Raw genomic sequence first — 18,984 nt, forward strand, 5'->3', positions numbered from 1 at the left:
TGTGGGATCTTCCCAGACCAGGGCTCGAACCCGTGTCCCCTGCATTAGCAGGCAGATTCTCAACCACTGCGCCACCAGGGAAGCCCTGATTTACTTTTTTTAATTAAAGTTTTTATTTTGAGATAATTATAGATTCACATACAGTTGTCAGAAATAATACAGGGAGATCATGTATACCCTTTGCCCAGTAGTAACATTTTGCAAAACTAAAGTAAAATATCACAACAAGGATATTGACAGTGATACAGTCTACATACAGAATAGTTCCATTACCACAAGGATCACTCGTGTTGCACTTTTATAACGATGCCCACTTCTTTCCTGCCTACTCATTCCTTGACCCCTGATAACCACTTTTCTGTTTTCCATTTCTACAGTTTTGTCACTTCAAGAATGTTATATAAGTGGAAATATATGTTATCAAACAAAAGTTCGTGTGCCGGACACACAGTGAGGCCAAACAAACTGAAACGTCAGAGTTTGGAGCAGAGAAATGTTTATTGCAGGGCCAAGCAGGGAGACCAGGCAGCTCGTGCTCAAAAACCTCAAACTCTTTCCAGGGAGAAGTTTTTATAGGCAAAATTTGGGGTGAGGGCTGCAGGGTGTGTATCTTTCTTCTGGTTGGTTGGTGGTGAGGTAACAGGGCAGTGCTCCAGGAATCTTGTGCTCAGCCTGAAGTTACCATCCTCCACCTGGGTGCCGGCCTTATTTCCTGCAGAAGACCTCAAGCGAGCGGGGGAGGGATAAATCGGGAGATGGGATTGACATATACATACTACTATATATAAAATAGGTAACTGATAAGGACCTACTGTATAGCACAGGGAACCCAATACTCGTAATGACCTATATGGGAAAAGAATCTAAAAAACAGTGGATATATGTATAACTGATTCACTTTGCTATACAGCAGAAACTAACACAACATTTGTAAATCAACCATACTCCACTAAAAATTTTCAAAAAAAAAAGAACTCAAAGATATTTGTAACATATATTCCTTGAGGAAGAACCAGGATCCTTCTTTAATCCCTGCACTATAGTTTCTTGATTGTTCCTCCTTTGTTTCTGCATCCCCTATTTCCCTGATTAGTAGCTGTTTGAATATGCCCTTTGGAACCCTGGGAAGATCAAGGAGGCTGAAGCCTTTATCCTACAAATAAGAAATGGGGGATCCGGAAAGGCTTTTGTTCCTAGGAGGGCCCCACAAGGTCCTGCTTGGTTTCACATACAGTATGTAATCTTTTGGGATTGGTGTTTTTCACTTAGCCTAACACTCTGTAGATTCAGATTGTTACATGTATCAATCAGTAGTTTGCTCCTTTTTATTGGTGAGTATTGTTCCATAGTATGGATGTCCCACAATTTGTTTAACCATTCACCCATTGGAAAACATCTGGATTGTTTCCATTTTTTGGCTCTTACAAATAAAGCTGCTATAGACATTCATGTATAGGGTTTTGCGTGAACATAAGTCTTCATATCTCTGGGATAAATGCTCAGGGGTGCAGTGTCTGAGTCATTTGGTAGTTGCATGTTTAGTTTTAAAAAAATCTACCAAACTGTTTTCCAAAGAAGCTATAACATTTTACATTCCCACCAGCAAAGTGTGAGTGATTCTTGTCAGCTTTTGGTGGTGTTACCATTTTTCATCTTGGCCATTCTGATAGGTGTATAGTGATATACAATGTGAGAATGTCTCAACTTCCCCTTCATTCCTGAAGGATAGTTTTGCTAGTTCTGAGTAAATATGTAATTCTTTTCTTTTATACTGGGAAAATATTCTGTCACTTTCTTCTGGCTTCCATGGTTTCTGATGAGAAATACGCTGACCTTTGAATTGGAATGTTTTTCCTTATAGCAAGGTGGTGTTTACCTGGGCTGCTTTTCAGAATTTTTTCTTTTCTTTACTTTTTAGAATTTTAATTATGATATGTCTTGTAGTGGATTTTTTTCTATCATGTTTGGAGTTTTCCCAGCTTATTGAATCTATAGATTTAATGTCTCTTGCCAAACCTGGGACATTTTTAGCCATGATTTCTTCTAGTGCTTTTTCAGCCCCTCCCTCTTTCTTTTCTGCTAGGACTGTGAAGACATGAATGGTGGATCCTTTATGTCCTGCAGGTCCATGAGCCTCTGTTTAGTTTTTGTTTTTTCAGTCTACTTTCTGTCTGTTATTCAGACTGTATAATTTCTATTTTTCTATGTCTTTGTTCACTGATTCTTTTCTCTGTCCCTTGCTATTGAGCCTATTCCATGATTTTAAAATTCTAGTTATTCTAGTTTCAGTTCTAAAATTTCTATTTGGTTCTTCTTTTTACCTTCTGTTTCTTTGCCAAGACTTTTATTTTCTTGAGATTTTATATCTTTTTCTTTTCATTCAAGTGTGTTCATAATTGTTCATTGAAACATTTTTATCATGGCTGCTTTAAAATCTTTGTCATATAATTCTAACATGACTGTCATCTATTGATTGTCTTATATTCATTCAGTTTGAGATATTTCTGGTTCTGTATATAGTGAGTGATTTTTGATGAAATCTGAACATTTTTGTATTGTGTTATTTAAAACTTCTGTTTTAGCTGGCTTCTCTAACACTACCCTGGTCGGGCAAGAGGGTATGCCAGCTGGGAGCTGAAGTCCAGGATCCCTACTTGGCCTCTTTTAATGCAGAAGGTGACGGGCTTCTCATTACTGTTGGATAGGGGTGGAAGGAATCTAGGCTCCCCACGTGGTCTCCACTACGTTGCCGGGTGAGGGTTACTACCAGCCAAGAGGGATGAAAATCCTGGCTTGACCTTCTGTGACACCACCCCAGTAAGGTATTGGAGTGCCTTATTCCAGCCTCAGGCAGGTGGAAGTCTAGGATCCCCCTTGACATTTGCTGGCATTGGTAGGGGGGCGAGGTCATAATTTTTTGTTTTTGTTCTTTTAGATTTTCTAAAATTTTTATTAGATTGAACATGTGTTTTTTTAAAATTTTTATTATTTTTTTCTTTTCCTTTATGGTTTATTACAGGATGTTGTATATAGTTCCCTGTGCATACCGTAGGACCTTGTTATTTCTCTGTTTTATATATAGTAGTGCGTATCTGTTAATCCTACACTCCTAATTTATCCCTCCAGCCACCCTTTCCCCTTTGGTAACCGTAAGTTTATTTTCTATGTCTGTGAGTCTGTTTCTGTTTTGTAAATAATTTCATTTGTATCATTTTTTTAGATTCCACATGTAAATGATATCATATGATATTTGTCTTTCTCTCTTTCTGGCTTACTTCACTTAGTATGAAATCTAGATCCATCCATGTTGCTGCAAATGGCATTATTTCATTTTTTTTATGGCTGAGTAATATTCCATTGTATACATATACCACATCTTTATCCATTCATCTGTCGATGGATATTTAGGTTGTTTCCATATCTTGGTTATTGTAAATAGCGCTGCGATGAACATAGGGGTACATGTATGTTTTCAAATTAGAGTTTTCTCCAGATACATGCCCAGGAGTGGGATTGCTGGATCATATGGTTACTCTATTTTTAGTTTTTAAAGGAACCTCCATACTGTTCTCCACAGTGGCTGCACCAATTTACATTCCTACCAGCGGTGTAGTGGGGTTTCCTTTTCTCCACACCCTCTCTAGCATTTATTATTTGTTATTTGTAGACTTTTTAATGATGTCTATTCTGATCTGTGTGAAGTGGTACCTTGTTGTAGTTTTGATTTGTGTTTCTCTAATAATTAGCGATGTTGAGCATCTTTTCATGTGCCTGTTGGCCATCTGTGTCTTCTTTAGAGAAATGTCTATTTAGGTCTTCTGCCCACTTTTTTTTTTTTTTTAATAAAGGAGATGTAGTTCTTTTTTTAAAAAATTAAATTAATTAATTTATTTATTTATTTTTGGCTGTGTCAGGTCTTAGTTGTGACATGCAGGATCTTCGTTGCAGCGTGTGGGATCTTTCGTTGTGGCGCACAGGCTCTTTGTTGTGGTGTGTGGGCTTCTCTCTAGTTGCCGCGCTCAGTCTTCTTTCTAGTTGTGGCATGCAGGCTCTCCAGTTGAGGCACGTGGGCTCAGTAGTTGTAGCGTGCGGGCTTAGTTGCCCCTCGGCATGTGGGATCTTAGTTCCCTGACCCGGGATCAATGCAGTGTCCCCTGCATTGAAAGGTGGATTCTTTACCACTGGACCACCGGGGAAGTTCCTTCTGCCCATTTTTTGATTGAGTTGTTTGTTTTTTTGTTATTGAGTTGTATAAGCTGTTTGTATATTTTAGAAATTAAGCCCTTGTTGTTCTCATCATTTGCAGATATTTTCTCCCCATCTGTAGGTTGTCTTTTCGTTTTATTTATGGTTTTCTGTGCTGTGCAAAAGCTTATAAGTTTGATTAGGTCCTGTTTATTTTTGTTTTTTTATTTCTATTGAGGCCATGGTTTTTTATGTGGTGTTTGGCTAGAGTTGAGTGATTATTGTATAAGTTTTCTGTCTGCTAGGCTATCCCTTTCCTGTTCCTTTGGCTTTTGTTGGAGCTTCTTTTGGTCTGCATGCATTGGCAGTCCTGTGTTCCTAGTCTTATCAGCTCCAAATCTGGGATAAGTGAGGCAAAAGGAAAACCCAGGGAACTGTGGTGTTCCTCGTGTCCCAAGGTTCCTAGCTGGTCTACCTTTTCTTCACCTTTCAGTCTTTATGTTTATAGTTTTATATTTATATAATGTCCAGGGTTTTTCATTGTACTTTGTGGGAGGAGTAGGGAAAAGTACTCCATCTTCCCAGAAGTCCTGGTTGGCATTATAAAAATAAATTCATTAACTTACTGCCTCTTGAATGTTTCAGATTTCCATTTTGAAATATCAAAATTTGAGCACTGTTATAGTGTCTGGAAACTTAACTTGATTTTTAAAAATTTATAGTAAAAAAAATTTTTTGCATGCTATAAGTGTTTCTGCAGTAATATTGGGGGATTCCTGTTTTGGGGGGCAAAGAGTTCTTTTTTGATCTTTTAATTTCAAAAATGGGAAAAACAAGGTGTATTTCTTAGACATATTAAACAACTGATCTATTTTCCCTATTTGTTTTTAGCTTATAGTTGCAACAACATGTATGGGAGTAAACCATCCCATATTTTCCCGTAAAACTTTTGATTTTTGTATAGTGGATGAAGCCTCTCAAATTAGCCAGCCAATTTGCCTAGGGCCACTTTTTTTTTCACGGAGATTTGTGTTGGTCGGGGATCATCAGCAGCTTCCTCCCCTGGTACTGAACTGCGAAGCAAGGTAAGCCGACGTTGAGGTTTCAATTTTAAACTAGATTCTTTTTAAGGGACAGTTTCAGTACACTGATAAGCTTGAACTGGATTTGTTGACAGAGCTCTTGGCATGAGTGAAAGCTTATTCAAGAGGCTGGAACAGAATAAGAATGCTGTCGTACAGTTAACCGTGCAGTACAGAATGAACAGGTATTTGTGTAACAGTGTCAGCTATGAGTGATTTTTGTATTTGTGTTCATCACTAAAACTAAAATTATTTTGTAATTCCCTTAGTAAAATTATGTCCTTAAGTAATAAACTGACATACGAAGGAAAGCTGGAGTGTGGATCAGACAAAGTGGCCAATGCAGTGATAAACCTACCTAACTTTAAAGATGTAAAGCTGGAACTGGAGTTTTATGCTGATTATTCTGAAAATCCTTGGCTGGTTGAAGTTTTCGAGCCAAAAAATCCTGTTTGTTTTCTTAACACAGACAAGGTAAAAAACATAAAACATTTTCTTTAGTTTTTCTCCTTTTGCTCTATTATTTGTATTCCTCAGTTTTCAGTAGCGATTGCTTCCTTAGAGCTTATCAGTTAAAACTAGTGTACTTCTTGTACTTTAACACAAAAGAATCTTTTCTTTCTATAGACTCACTGTCTTTGGGAGGAGGTTTATTCTGGTGATTGATAGATGTCAAAATTGACTTTTGAAGTAAGAAAGCTAGAAAGTGAACTCAACTGTATAATTACATTTCCTCGAAAAGAAATTGGCATTGATATTGTCAAAGGTCTGGGTTTACAAATGGACAGCAGATACAATAAATTGATGTCCTTTTGAAGACCTTTTTTTAAAAAATAGACTTTATTTTCTAGAGCAATTTTAGTTCCACAGCAAAACTGAGCTAAAAGTACAGAGATTTCCCATATATCTCCTCCCCCCACCGTATGCACCTAAAGATCTCTTTGCAAATCTGTCATTAAACAAAAAATCTGCACAAGGACTTTAAATGACTTGAGTCTTATTTCTAAGAACTAAGAACAAATTTTTGACCCTATGTTCGCACAGTTTGTTTTATATAGTGCTTCTCATTATTGATCTGGAAGTCTATGTAAGTTCAAATAAAAATATAATGACCAATTATATGTATGCATGTTATTCTAAAATAGTTATATCTCTTGTTATTAAGATCGGTGGAGCCAGCTGGTTGTTAAAAATAGGGCCTTACCATGTGTGTACCATGGTGGAATTTTCATTCTCTTGGAAATTGCCTTAGTGTTTCAGGGTGAAGAATTAACACCTAGGGGCAGGCAGGCTCTGGGATATTTAGTCACATAAACTGATCTCACAAATGACTGCTTTTATAAACCACAACTCTAATTTATTAGTTATAATTTACCATTTTTTAACCTCACCAGTGATTGTTCAGATTCTTTTTTACTACTCACATTTCCTCTTTCTTGGCATCAGGATTCCAAATAATATTTATTCCAAATAAATAAGTTTCATTTATTCCAAATAAAATTAATCAAGATTACTTAGGAATGATGTAGGAGCAAAACAATCCTTTGAAAGTTCTACTAGGTATGGTAGAACCTGGGGAAACTTATCGCTCCATTATTTGTATAAAAATCAACAAGAAAATGGAAAGGGCACAGATATAAGAGCCAGATCTAAGTTTGAATCCTAGTGCCACGATTTATTGTGAGGCTTGGGCAGGCTACTCATCTCTTCTGACCTTTGATTCCTATAAAATGGGGGATAACACAGTAAAGTTTGTGAAGCCCAGTGTATGGTCGGCTTTCATAGAGATTTTAGTATGAACTCTAGCATGTTTAAGATGGGTTGCCTCTGGGTGGCTTTCTGAAAGTGACTAATATCATTCATTTTTGTTAATTCTTTTACCTTCAACTTTAAGATGAAGATATTTTTCATCTGTTTCCACATGTGGTAGTACCATCTCTATGGCCACCCGTGTACTGACAGTACTCTTAACTTCAGAGATTGTTTTGCAAGCAGGATGCATATTTTTTCTATTTAGGTTCCAGCACCAGAACAAGTTGAAAAGGGAGGTGTCAGCAATATAACAGAAGCCAAACTCGTTGTTTTCCTGACCTCAATTTTTATTAAGGTAACATAGAATTTAATTTTGAGGGCTAATTAATATTAAGGTGCAGAGTAATAGAATATTAGAATGCAAGGAACTTTAGATCTAAAGTTAACTTTTGTTTATTAAGATAAAGAAGAATGAAGCCTGATTGTTTTTATTTTGAGAACATTTATCTAAGACAAGTAATTTTTTATACAGTAATGGCATTTTGAGTTTCCATTTAGGATAACTTTTTGTAACATCAGATAATTCTGATTGTGTCAATTTAGTGCTGAAGTCAGTATGATTGGCAATTGGAAACATCTGTTGTAAGGGATAGCAGAAAGTGAAAGTACTTTTTTTGGTATGGCAACACTGTTTTGGTGGCATACAAACCATTATACTGCCATGAACTTCTAAATATCAAGGGAACAATGTTTGAGGAAATTATTTCATTTCAGGAAATGTGGATGTAGCCTTAGAGTGAATTCAATAATTGTATTTACTCCTTGTGATAGGAACATGTATTGTAAACATCAATTGGGCACATTATGTAAACATGTAATAAATTTAGTAAAGCTTAAATAACAAAAGTCAGGATTTTTTTCACTTTAAATTGTGTTCTTTTCTGTTTAGGCTGGTTGTAATCCCTCTGATATTGGTATCATTGCACCATACAGGCAACAGTTAAAAGTCATCAATGATTTATTGGCACATTCTTCTCTTGGGATGGTCGAAGTTAATACAGTAGACAAATACCAAGGAAGAGACAAAAGTATCATTCTAGTATCTTTTGTTAGAAGTAATAAAGATGGAACTGTGAGTTAATTGTATTTTCTGCTTTGTTGTCTGATTTGTATTTTATATTTGTTTGGGACGTTATTTACCTCTCCTTTTTTTTTCCTCTTTTTTAATTGTAAAAAACACATAACATAAAATTCACCTTCTTAACTATCTTTTAGTGTACAATTCACAAGTATTAAGTATATTTACAGTGTGTGCAACACATCTCCAGAACGTTTTCATTTTGCAAAACAAATTCTATACCCATGAACAATTCCCTAATTCCCACTCTCTCCTTTCCCTGGCAATCACTTTCTGTCTCTGTGACAGAAAGAATTTGACAGAATTTTATGAATTCTGTGAATTTTCCATATAAGTGTAATCATACGGTATTTGTCCTTTTGTAAGTGGCTTATTTCACTTATCATAATGTCCTCAGGGTTCATCCATGTTGTAGCATGTGTCAGAATTTCCTTCCTCTGAAAGGCTGAATATTATTCCACTGCATGTATATACCACATTTTGTTTATCCATTTATCCATCAGTGGATGTTTGGGTTGCTTCTACCTCTTGGTTATTGTGTTTGGAGCATTTTAAACATATAGGCTTCCCTAGATATACTTTCAAATTTATAGATAATTCCAGGCTTCGTTTTTTTTTCTGCGTTTTTATCTCTCCTTGACTCATTTTTCTTGACTATGCGATACCTTCATATGGTTTTTAAGATACACGTAGTAGAGGGATTTCCCTCGTCATCCAGTGGTTAAGACTCCACACTTCCAATGCAGGGGCTGCGGGTTTGATCCCTGGTCAGGGAACTAAGATCCCACATGCCACGCTGTGCAGCCAAAAATAAATAATAAAATAAAATACACATAGTAGAAAGTCTCCCTTCTTCCCTGTTCCTCTACTCAGTTCTTACCCTCACAGATAATCACGTTTGGTTTTTTGGTTTGTTTTTGTTTTTGTTTTTTTGGTAACCGTCTAGGTTTCCTTAAGCATATGCAAGCAGATATGAATCAGTATTCATATTCCCCTCCTTTTTTGCACAAAAGGTAATATATACACTATTCTGGACTTTGCTTTTTCCACTTAACAGCTTGGAGATCTTTCCATGTCATTACACAGAGATTTCATTCTGTTCTTACAGATGCATAGATTTCCACTGTATATATGGGTCACGGTATATTTAACCACTCCTCTGAATCTTCTACTATGCCAAGTTTCTATTACTGTTAAAAACAATGCTACACTGGGGCTTCCCTGGTGGCGCGGTGGTTAAGAATCCGCCTGCCAATGCAGGGGACCACGGGTTTGAGCCCTGGTCTGGGAAGATCCCACATGCCGTGGAGCAACTAAGCCCGTGTGCCACAACTACTGAAGCCTGCGCGCCTAGAGCCTGTGCTCTGCAACAAGAGAAGCCACCACAATGGGAAGCCCTCACACCGCAACAAAGAGTAGCCCCCACTCGCCGCAACTAGAGAAAGCCCGCGCACAGCAACGGAAGACTCAACGCAGCCAATAAATAAATAAATAAAATCTATTTTAAAAAAAAGAAAAATAATTAAAAAAAAAAAGAAACGGAGAGCTTGTTTCATAGATATTAAAAAACAATGCTACACTGAGTAGAGATAACTTCAATTCTTTTTTTTTAAAAAAATATTTATTTATTTGGCGGTGCTGGGTCTTAGTTGTGGCACGTGGGATCTTCGTTGCTGTGTGCGGGATCTTTAGTTGCGGCACGTGGGCTCCTAGTTGTGGCATGCGGGATCTAGTTCCCTGACCAGGGATCAAACCCGGCCCCCCAGCATTGGGAGCACGGAGTCTTAACCACTGGTCCACCAGGGAAGTCCTAACTTCAATTCTTTATTATATATATTTAATATTTTAAAACTTTTAATATATTTTTATTGTATGTATTTAATAATTTAAAATTATGGCTAGGATATCATACCCATGATAAGATACTTGAAGTTGGCACTGTGGGCAAGTTTTTCCAACTGTCTGGATTTTAAATGTGTTGATGAATCTTTTTTGCAGTATACGTTTTTGAAAACTCAAACTCGAATAAATAAGAAAACTCAAAGAATGAAAATTACAATTTCTTTCAGCTTGGTGAACTGTTGAAAGATTGGCGACGTCTTAATGTTGCTATAACCAGAGCCAAACATAAGCTGATTCTCCTGGGATGTGTGCCCTCACTAAACCGCTATCCTCCTTTGGGGAAGCTACTTTATCATCTAAACTCAGAAAAATTAATATCCTTTTTGTTTTATATATGGTCACATTTGATTGTGCTATTGTGAGTACTTCATTTATGTATTTGTATAAACTAAAACTCAGTGTCTTGTGTTTCCCATGGGCATATTTCAAAAGATCTGATTCTGCAAAGGAAAGAGAGAAAACAATTCACAGGAAGTAATTTTAAGCAAAAAGTGAAATAATGAAGGTGGTGGAGAAGGATAGTTTGTGAAATGAGAAAGGGGAAAAAAAGAGACTTGATTTTTTGTCCTAGGAACAGGGTGCATGTTTCCTAGAATACATCTAGGAAAACTGGTTATCCCTTCTGGTTCCTCTCCCCTCAATTTACAACCTTTTTAAAAAAAAATCTAGGACAAAGTATTATATTTAAAAATGGAGATTATTACTTGTCATATTGTATTAATAGATTATTTTAAAAATAGATCATCTCTTTAAAAAATTATATGTAAGTCTCAGGCTAAGATATGTAAACCATATTGCTTAAGTATATTATTATCCATAGAATGCCATAAAAATCTTTAAATTTTTTTAGCAGCCCTGTAAACCAAATTACAGAATGTTAGATAATAATGTCATATATGTTTTTATGTAATCCCACATTGTGTTAAATATATCTTCCTTAATTTATTTTACATCATTGATCTTCCATCAGGAGAACATGAAAGTCTTTGTCATATATTGGGTGATTTTCAAAGAAGATAAAGCACTGTTTTCCTTGCTTTTCCCAAACCATCATGATCTTCTCTAACTGTTGCCTATTTATAATTTGGATATGCTGTAAAATCAGTGCCTGGTTACACTGTGAAGATAACTTTTATCCCAAGGGTAAGAAATGATGTAAATATACTCTTTCAGAGTTCCAGTTTTTTTGTTTTATTTATTTTTTGGTATAACCTTGTTAAACATAAAGTTCTATTACCATATAAAATTTAACATAGTATTTTTTTAGTACAGGTGTACCAAAACTGAAAAGTCTAAATTTATAGGTATTATAAATGTGTTTTTGTATGATCCAGAGTTTGATAAATTTCTACCACCTTTTAAAGATGGGGTGAATTTTTCAATCTGAGGTTTAAATCTTTAAGTCTAAATTTTCAAGATTAATTTGATCTTTTAGATTTTTTATCAGAGATGTTTTCACTTTAAACCTAGTCTTTTAAATTATCACTGATAAATATATTATTTCTAGTTAATTTCTGATTCTCCTTACTCTCCCACTTGTTATTTTCACTTTTCAGTATTCTAGTAAAAGAAAATAATTCCTACTGTTCTTTTGAGAAGAAATTTTGTTTGCTGAATTGATGACAAATTAAAAAGGTGTATTCCTATTTTCACTTATTCATGTTCATATGCCCCTTTGTTTTAGGGCATTTCTCAATTTTCTCTTTTGGTATAAAAATGTTTTGTAAAACAATTGCCTCAAAGTGTTTGATTACTTATATTGTGACCAATTTTAACCTTAATGTATCCACCTTTGGCAGGGAAATCTCTCATTTCTCTCAAATTTTTTCTTTTTAATGAATGTTAAGTGTGTTAAAAATTGCTGCCTCTACCTCACATGTTTTTAAAAAATTATTACTTGAAGATTTTATTAAATAAATTGTTTTCTTACTGTTAGATCTTACTGTGTCAATTATTAATACTAAATAATAATTAAGTTCAGGGTTGTCCACCATTTTTTCCAGTATTGAGAACTGAAATACTGATAATGCTCTAAAGCTGAAACCAAGGAGTGTTGACATTATAAAGAGATATATGAAGGACACACAGGATGGAGTTGATCATGGAGATACTATGGATTAGACAGGAAAAACTAGGAAGTTTACAGAGATAAGGCTTAAATATTGGTTAGATATCATGAAGTTATATAACAGGAAGGAACTGAAGATAATTTCAGTTCCTGGGAGTGAGATGAATAATGTAAATTCTTTTGGTTCAATCAGTGGTTGCTTTACAGATTTGTGTGGCCTGCAGAGCTCTGTGGAAGAAGAACCCGGGGACGGGTTCCGTGTTTCTTGTCATTTGGGACTCTGTCTTGATTACAAGAGTCTAGCCACTTAGTTGAAAGAGTTAGGATTCGTCTTTTATATATAAGATGCTGTGAGTTGGAGGCTTGAGGTGAGCTGTAAGTTAAACCCAGACTGGGCCATCAAATTGCTAATAGTGCAGTTTAAGGATGACATCCATGCAAAGGACTAAGACAGCAGTGGCTACCAGTCTCTAATGTTATTGGGCAGTCACTTTGTGCAGGTCCAGATCAAAAGCACCATTAGCCTAGACAAGGTCTTCCTTATAGTGTGAAGCCAGGATGTGATGACAGTGTAGCCATTCCAGTGGCCCCATTCCTGAAAATCAGTTCAGAGTTCCTGCCTCCTTACCTCTCTTGCTGCCTCCTCTGATTCCTTTCTTTTCTTCCTCGTCTCTCACTCTCTAGAGACAGGTCTTTCCCAGAGCTCTATGTTTGGTCTGGTCCTGTTCTCCCTCCTTGGACAGTCACTGGCTCCAACCATCACCTATGTAGCTGTTTACCAAATCTGTATACCCCGCCATGTCTTCTGAATTCTAGTTATATCTGTGTTCCAGCTCCTGCCTTCAGAGTCAGTTCTGTGAGCACTTCCGAGTCAGCACATACAAAATGTAAATTTCCATCTTCATCTAATGCCTTCCTCTGTAATCTCTATTTCTGTCAAGGACACCATCTACCTCACATTTTCTGAGTTTAAAAGTCTTGGCATAATTTTCTTTCTTTACATTTTTTTCCTAATTATAGAGTAGTACATGATTTTAGTGAGAATTTCAAACACTACAAATTTTAGAAAATTAAATTTCTTTGTAATCTTATCATTTAGTTATAACTACTGGTAGTTTGGTGTATGATAATCTGGACTGGTGCTTAAGAATAAAAATTGCCACAACCCACAACGAGAAACACATTTTGCATCATGACTCAGCATGAACATATGTATGTGCATGCACCTTAAACAGTACTTTAACAAAATATTTACCCTTTTTATATGTGATATACCCTAATATTTTCCACTATTCCATTAAAAACAAAGCTGGTTGCAGGCCTTCCCTGGTGGTGCAGTGGTTAAGAATCTGCCTGCCAGTGCAGGGACACGGGTTTGAGCCCTGGTCTGGGAAGACCCCACATGCCACGGAGCAACTAAGCCCGTGCACCACAACTACTGAACCTGTGCTCTAGAGCCTGCAAGCCACAACTGCTGAGCCCGTGCACCGCAACTACTGAGTCTGTGCTCTATAGAGCCCACGTGCCACAACTACTGAATCCCGCGCACCTAGAGCCCGTGCTCCGCAGCAAGAGAAGCCACCGCTATGAAGAAGCCTGCACGCCACAACAAAGAGTAGCTCCCGCTCGCCACAACTAGAGAAAGCCCGCGCGCAGCAACGAAGACCCAATGCAGCCAAAAATATTAATTAATTTAAAAAAACAAAGCTGGTTGCAACCTATTAACATTCTTTCATATCCCACTAATAGTTTGGAACGTGTGGTTTGTAATGGAGGTCATTCTCCAATATTTCTTTGCATATTTGTTCTAATGTACTTTTTTTTTTTTTTTTTTTTTCTGGCCGCACTGCACAGCTTGTGGGATCCTAATTCCCTGACCAGGGATCCAGCCTGGGCCCATGGCAGTGAAAGTGCAGAGTCCTAACCACTGGACTGCCAGGGAATTCCCTAATATACTATTTTTGCTCTTCACTATACATGTCTTTTTTCTTGTTTGTTGTATCCTCTATCTATATTTGTCTATTTCTCCAATACCATTTATGCAACTTCACCCAGACTGAAAGACTAGTATGCTACCTTCTCCAAAAAGCCTTTCCTGATATTTTTTCCTTCCAAAAAGAATTATTTCCATCTTTATATGTAGCTTTATACCACTTACTGCTTTTTTAGCAGTGGTAATAATATGTAGTATGCTTTATAATTTTCATAGATATTCTCTCAATTGAATTAAACCCTGCAGAGTACCTAGCATAGATATTTCACATTAGCATATGGCTCTGGGCAAGTCATTGCTAGAACCCAGATGTTCTGATTAGTAATTCAGCAATTTTCCCAGGTACTATGTGTTTCCCATTCAGTGTTGTGTACATTTTCCAGGTGCTATACAAATGTTTAGAAGCATTACAATTGTTGGGAATTCCCTGGCAGTCCAGTGGTTAGGACTCCGCGCTTTCACTGCCAAGGGCTGGGTTTCAATCCCTGGTCAGGGAACAAAGATCCCACAAGCCGCACACTGCAGCCAAAAAAAAAAAAAAAAAAAGCATTACAATTGTTACTGTAAGCAAATCACATCTCAGGCCAGCTGGAAACCTTGTGGCATGATTTGACAAGCTGGTCTATGTAGATTCAATGGACAGCTTTGCTCATTAAAAAGACTGCTTGGGGCTTCCCTGGTGGCGCAGTGGTTGAGAATCTGCCTGCTGGTGCAGGGGACACGGGTTCGAGCCCTGGTCTGGGAAGATCCCACATGCCGCGGAGCAGCTGGGCCCGTGAGCCACAACTACTGAGCCTGCGCGTCTGGAGCCTGTGCCCCGCAACGGGAGGGGCCGCGATAGTGAAAGGCCCGCGCACCGCGATGAAGAGCGGTCCCCGCACCGCGATGAAGAGTGGCCCCCACTTGCCGTAACCAGAGAAAGCCCTCGCACGAACCGAAGACCCAACACAGCCAAAAATAAATAAATAAATAAATAAAGTAGCTATTAAAAAAAAAAAAAAAATTAAAAAAAAAAAAAAAAAAGACTGCTTGTAGCTAAGAGGATAGGCCCATCCAACTTCACTCAAGTCACCACTAACCCTTGGATGATTGGGACTCATGATCCTGGAAAGTATGAACCAAGATGGACCCAGGGGGTGAAGTATGCCTTTCCTGACTCTCAACTCTTGTATAGATACTGCTTTGGCTTATTATGAAAGATTTTTACATAAAAATTATTTTTAAGGCTTTAACTAGCTTACTTTTTATGATGAACTTTAAAACATTATTATAAAACTTTTAAAAACACACACAATAGTATCATGAACTCCTATACACCCATCACCCATATTCAACAGTTAGATTTTGCAGCAATTTTCTTCAACCTTTTTTTCTTTGCTGACATGTTTTAAAGCAAATTTTAGACATCATTCAATTTCATCCCTGTATTTCAGTATGTGATAAGTTTTTAAAAAACAGTATTTTGTTACATGATTATATCTGTACGTTTAAAAACCTAGATTCTTAGTACATCAAGAGCTCAGAACAGATTAATATTCTAGTTTAAACCTATTAAGTATTGCCAACAAGCACATGAAAGAATGCTCAACATCATTAATCATTAGAGAAATGCAAATCAAAACTACAATGAGATATCATCTCACACCGGTCAGAATGGCCATGATCAAAAAATCTAGAAACAATAAATGCTGGAGAGGGTGTGGAGAAAAGGGAACCCTCTTGCACTGTTGGTGGGAATGTAAATTGATACAGCCACTATGGAGAACAGTATGGAGGTTCCTTAAAAAACTAAAAATAGGGGCTTCCCTGGTGGCGCAGGGGTTGAGAGTCTGCCTGCTAATGCAGGGGACACGGGTTCGGGCCCTGGTCTGGGAGGATCCCACATGCCGCGGAGCAACTAAGCCCGTGAGCCACAACTACTGAGCCTGCGCGTCTGGAGCCTGTGCTCCGCAGCAAGAGAGGCCGCGATAGTGAGAGGCCCGCGCACCGCGATGAAGAGTGGACCCCGCTTGCCACAACTAGAGAAAGTCCTAGCACAGAAGCGAAGACCCATCATAGCAATCAATCAATAAATCAATAAATCTTTCAAAAAAAAAAAAACCTAAAAATAGAACTACCATACGACCCAGCAATCCCACTAATGGGCATATTGAGAAAACCATAATTCAAAAAGAGTCATGCACCAAAATGTTCATTGCAGCTCTATTTACAATAGCCAGGACATGGAAGCAACCTAAGCGTCCATCATCGGATGAATGGATAAAGAAGATGTGGCACATATATACAATGGAATATTACTCAGCCATAAAAAGAAATGAAATTGAGTTATTTGTAGTGAGGTGGATGGAGTTAGAGTCTGTCATACAGAGTGAAGTTAAGTCAGAAAGAAAAACAAATACAGTATGCTAACACATATATATGGAATCTAAGGAAAAAAAAAAAGGTCATGAAGAACCTAGTGGCAAGATGGGAATAAAGACACAGACCTACTAGAGAATGGACTTGAGGATGCGGGGAGGGGGAAGGGTAAGCTGTGACAAAGTGAGAGAGTGGCGTGGACATACATACACTACCAAACATAAAATAGCTAGTGGGAAGCAACCACATAGCACAGGGAGATCAGCTCGGTGCTTTGTGACCACCTAGAGGGGTGGGATAGGGAGGGTGGGAGGGAGGGAGATGCAAGAGGGAAGAGATATGGGAACATATGTATATGTATAACTGATTCACTTTGTTATAAAGCAGAAACTAACACACCATTGTAAAGCAATTATACTCCAATAAAGATGTTAAAAAAAAAACCTATTAAGTGTAATAGGTTTTAAACATACACACTAATTCCAATTCTGTTCAATCCAAGGTGGCTAGAGTATCCAGCAAATATGTATTTTGGAGTTTAAGAACATCTTCCTCAAAGGAAGAAATATTTTTTGCTTTAAATAAAGCTGGTCTGTTACTGAACTAAATTTCTTTCCTACATGTTACCTATAAAGTCACTGGAGGGAAAGCAATCCAGAAAATAAAGCTCTTTTCCTTTGTTCTCATGGTTTTATAAAATAAATAAATATATACTTAATATTATTTGCTTTTCTAAATGCACTTGGAACACAAATCCCTCCTTTTTTACTCATCATTTGGAGAAGAGAAAAATGAACAAGTCAGTCATTTCAATGTTTAACAGCAAGGTGGTGGAAGGGGTTAGACTTGTCATCAGTTCTAGGCTCCTTCAAACACTATAAAAACCACAGATGTATTTTGACATTATGAAACTGGAGGCTACTTTTGTACTGGTTCAGATTCTGGCTCTGTTCCTTAATAGTACTGTGACTTTGGGCAAGTTACTTAATCTTTGAGGTTAGTTTCATCTGTAAAAGAGGTAAATAACTCATTCCTCATGGGGTGGTTCTGAAGATCAAATGAGGTTTTGGCCTAGGAACTGACCTTCACATACATGCTCACTGACCTTCACTTCCATGATCATGGGCATGGAAGATGAATGGGGAAAGGGTGATGGGATAGTTGAAGAAATGAAATTTGACCCTATCTCACATCATCACTAAAATTAATTCTGGGTGCACTAACAGGCCTAAATATTAAAGGCAAAACTATGTAATTTTTTTTTTTAATATTTATTTGGCTGCATCGGGTCCTCGTTGTGGCATGTGGGATCTCTCGTTGCGGTGCTCGTTTGGTCGCGTGGGCTTCTCCCTAGTTGTGGTGTGCGGGTTTTCTCTTCTCTAGTTGTGGCATGCAGGCTCCAGGGTGTGTGGGCTCCAGAGCGCGTGGGCTCTGTAGTTTGTGGCACGCAGGCTCTCTAGTTGAGGCGTGCAAGCTCAGTAGTTGTGGTGCGTGGGCTTAGTTGCCCCGCGGCATGTGGGATCTTAGTTTCCCAACCGGGGATCGAACCTGCGTCCCCTGCATTGGAAGGCGGATTCTTTACCACTGGAGCACCAGGGAAGTCCCCCAAACTATGTAATTCTTAAAAGAGAGTATCTTCATGACCTTGGAATAAGGAGGATTTCTTAAGACACTAAGGCATAAACTATAAATTCACTACAAGAAAATTAAGAACTTATATTTAATCAACGGTTGCCATAAGGAGAGAAAAAAAATTAACCAGAAGATAGTGGCAACACATAACTGACATCAAATTAGTATGTAGAATATTAAGTAACTTGCACAAGCCAATAAGAAAAAGGTAAGTCAATAGAAAAACAGGCACCATTTCTTTGCAAAAGTGAAATTTCAAATAGTAAACATAGGTAAAGTGCTCAATGTCATCAGTAATGAGGTAAATAAAAAACAAACCTGCCATGCAATCACCTGCCCACAAGATGCAAAAAATGAAGAAATCCTCAAAATTCTAAGCATTAGAATGGACACAGCAACAGAAAAACAACACTGCTGAAAGGAGTGTAAATTATGAGAAATTTTGAAAACAGTTTGGCATTATCTAGTAAATTTAAAGAAAGGCATACCTGATTTCTAGTAATTGTATTCTTATTTACATGCCCTTAGAGGCTCTCCTGCACATAGGGACCAGGAAGTACGTAAACCTGAAAACACCCTAACCTGGAAACTCCTCATGGACATGGATGATGTTGAACAAAAGAAACAAGTAATGTTCGTAATGTTATTCCACTTGTGAAAAGTTTGTAAACAGGCAAAAATAAACTACATTGATTAGGGGCACATACTTACGTGGTAATAACATGCAGAAAAGCACGGAAACAATTGTCATAGAAGTCAGAATCGTATTTATTAATACTTCTAGGGGGATTGTGGCTAAAGGCCTTTCCCCCAGGGAAGATGACTCTCCTGTCCTATGCTCTCTTGATCTGGTGGTGTTTTCCCAGCTGTTCAC

The 18,984-nt window shown here is 37.5% G+C and overlaps 1 protein-coding gene across 5 annotated transcripts in view; it reads left to right on the forward strand.

The window, feature by feature from the left end:
- Nucleotides 1-11,994, forward strand: part of DNA2 (DNA replication helicase/nuclease 2) — a 46,712-nt gene extending 34,718 nt beyond the window's left edge. For 4 of the 5 annotated variants that reach the window (XM_007167789.2, XM_057530362.1, XM_057530364.1 and 1 more), the window contains 7 exons: nucleotides 5,077-5,270; nucleotides 5,363-5,452; nucleotides 5,537-5,741; nucleotides 7,285-7,374; nucleotides 7,969-8,151; nucleotides 10,227-10,373; nucleotides 11,011-11,994. In XM_007167789.2, the coding sequence (XP_007167851.2) occupies nucleotides 5,077-5,270; nucleotides 5,363-5,452; nucleotides 5,537-5,741; nucleotides 7,285-7,374; nucleotides 7,969-8,151; nucleotides 10,227-10,373; nucleotides 11,011-11,079 (978 nt within the window). In that variant the 3' untranslated portion in view covers nucleotides 11,080-11,994. Of the gene's footprint in view, nucleotides 1-5,076; nucleotides 5,271-5,362; nucleotides 5,453-5,536; nucleotides 5,742-7,284; nucleotides 7,375-7,968; nucleotides 8,152-10,226; nucleotides 10,374-11,010 lie in introns of those variants that run through there. The other variant, XR_009005583.1, reaches the window with a different exon arrangement.
- The last annotated feature ends 6,990 nt before the right edge of the window (nucleotides 11,995-18,984 follow it).

Source organism: Balaenoptera acutorostrata, chromosome 16 (assembly GCF_949987535.1).
Source record: "Balaenoptera acutorostrata chromosome 16, mBalAcu1.1, whole genome shotgun sequence".
NCBI classification, from domain to species: Eukaryota; Metazoa; Chordata; class Mammalia; order Artiodactyla; family Balaenopteridae; genus Balaenoptera; species Balaenoptera acutorostrata.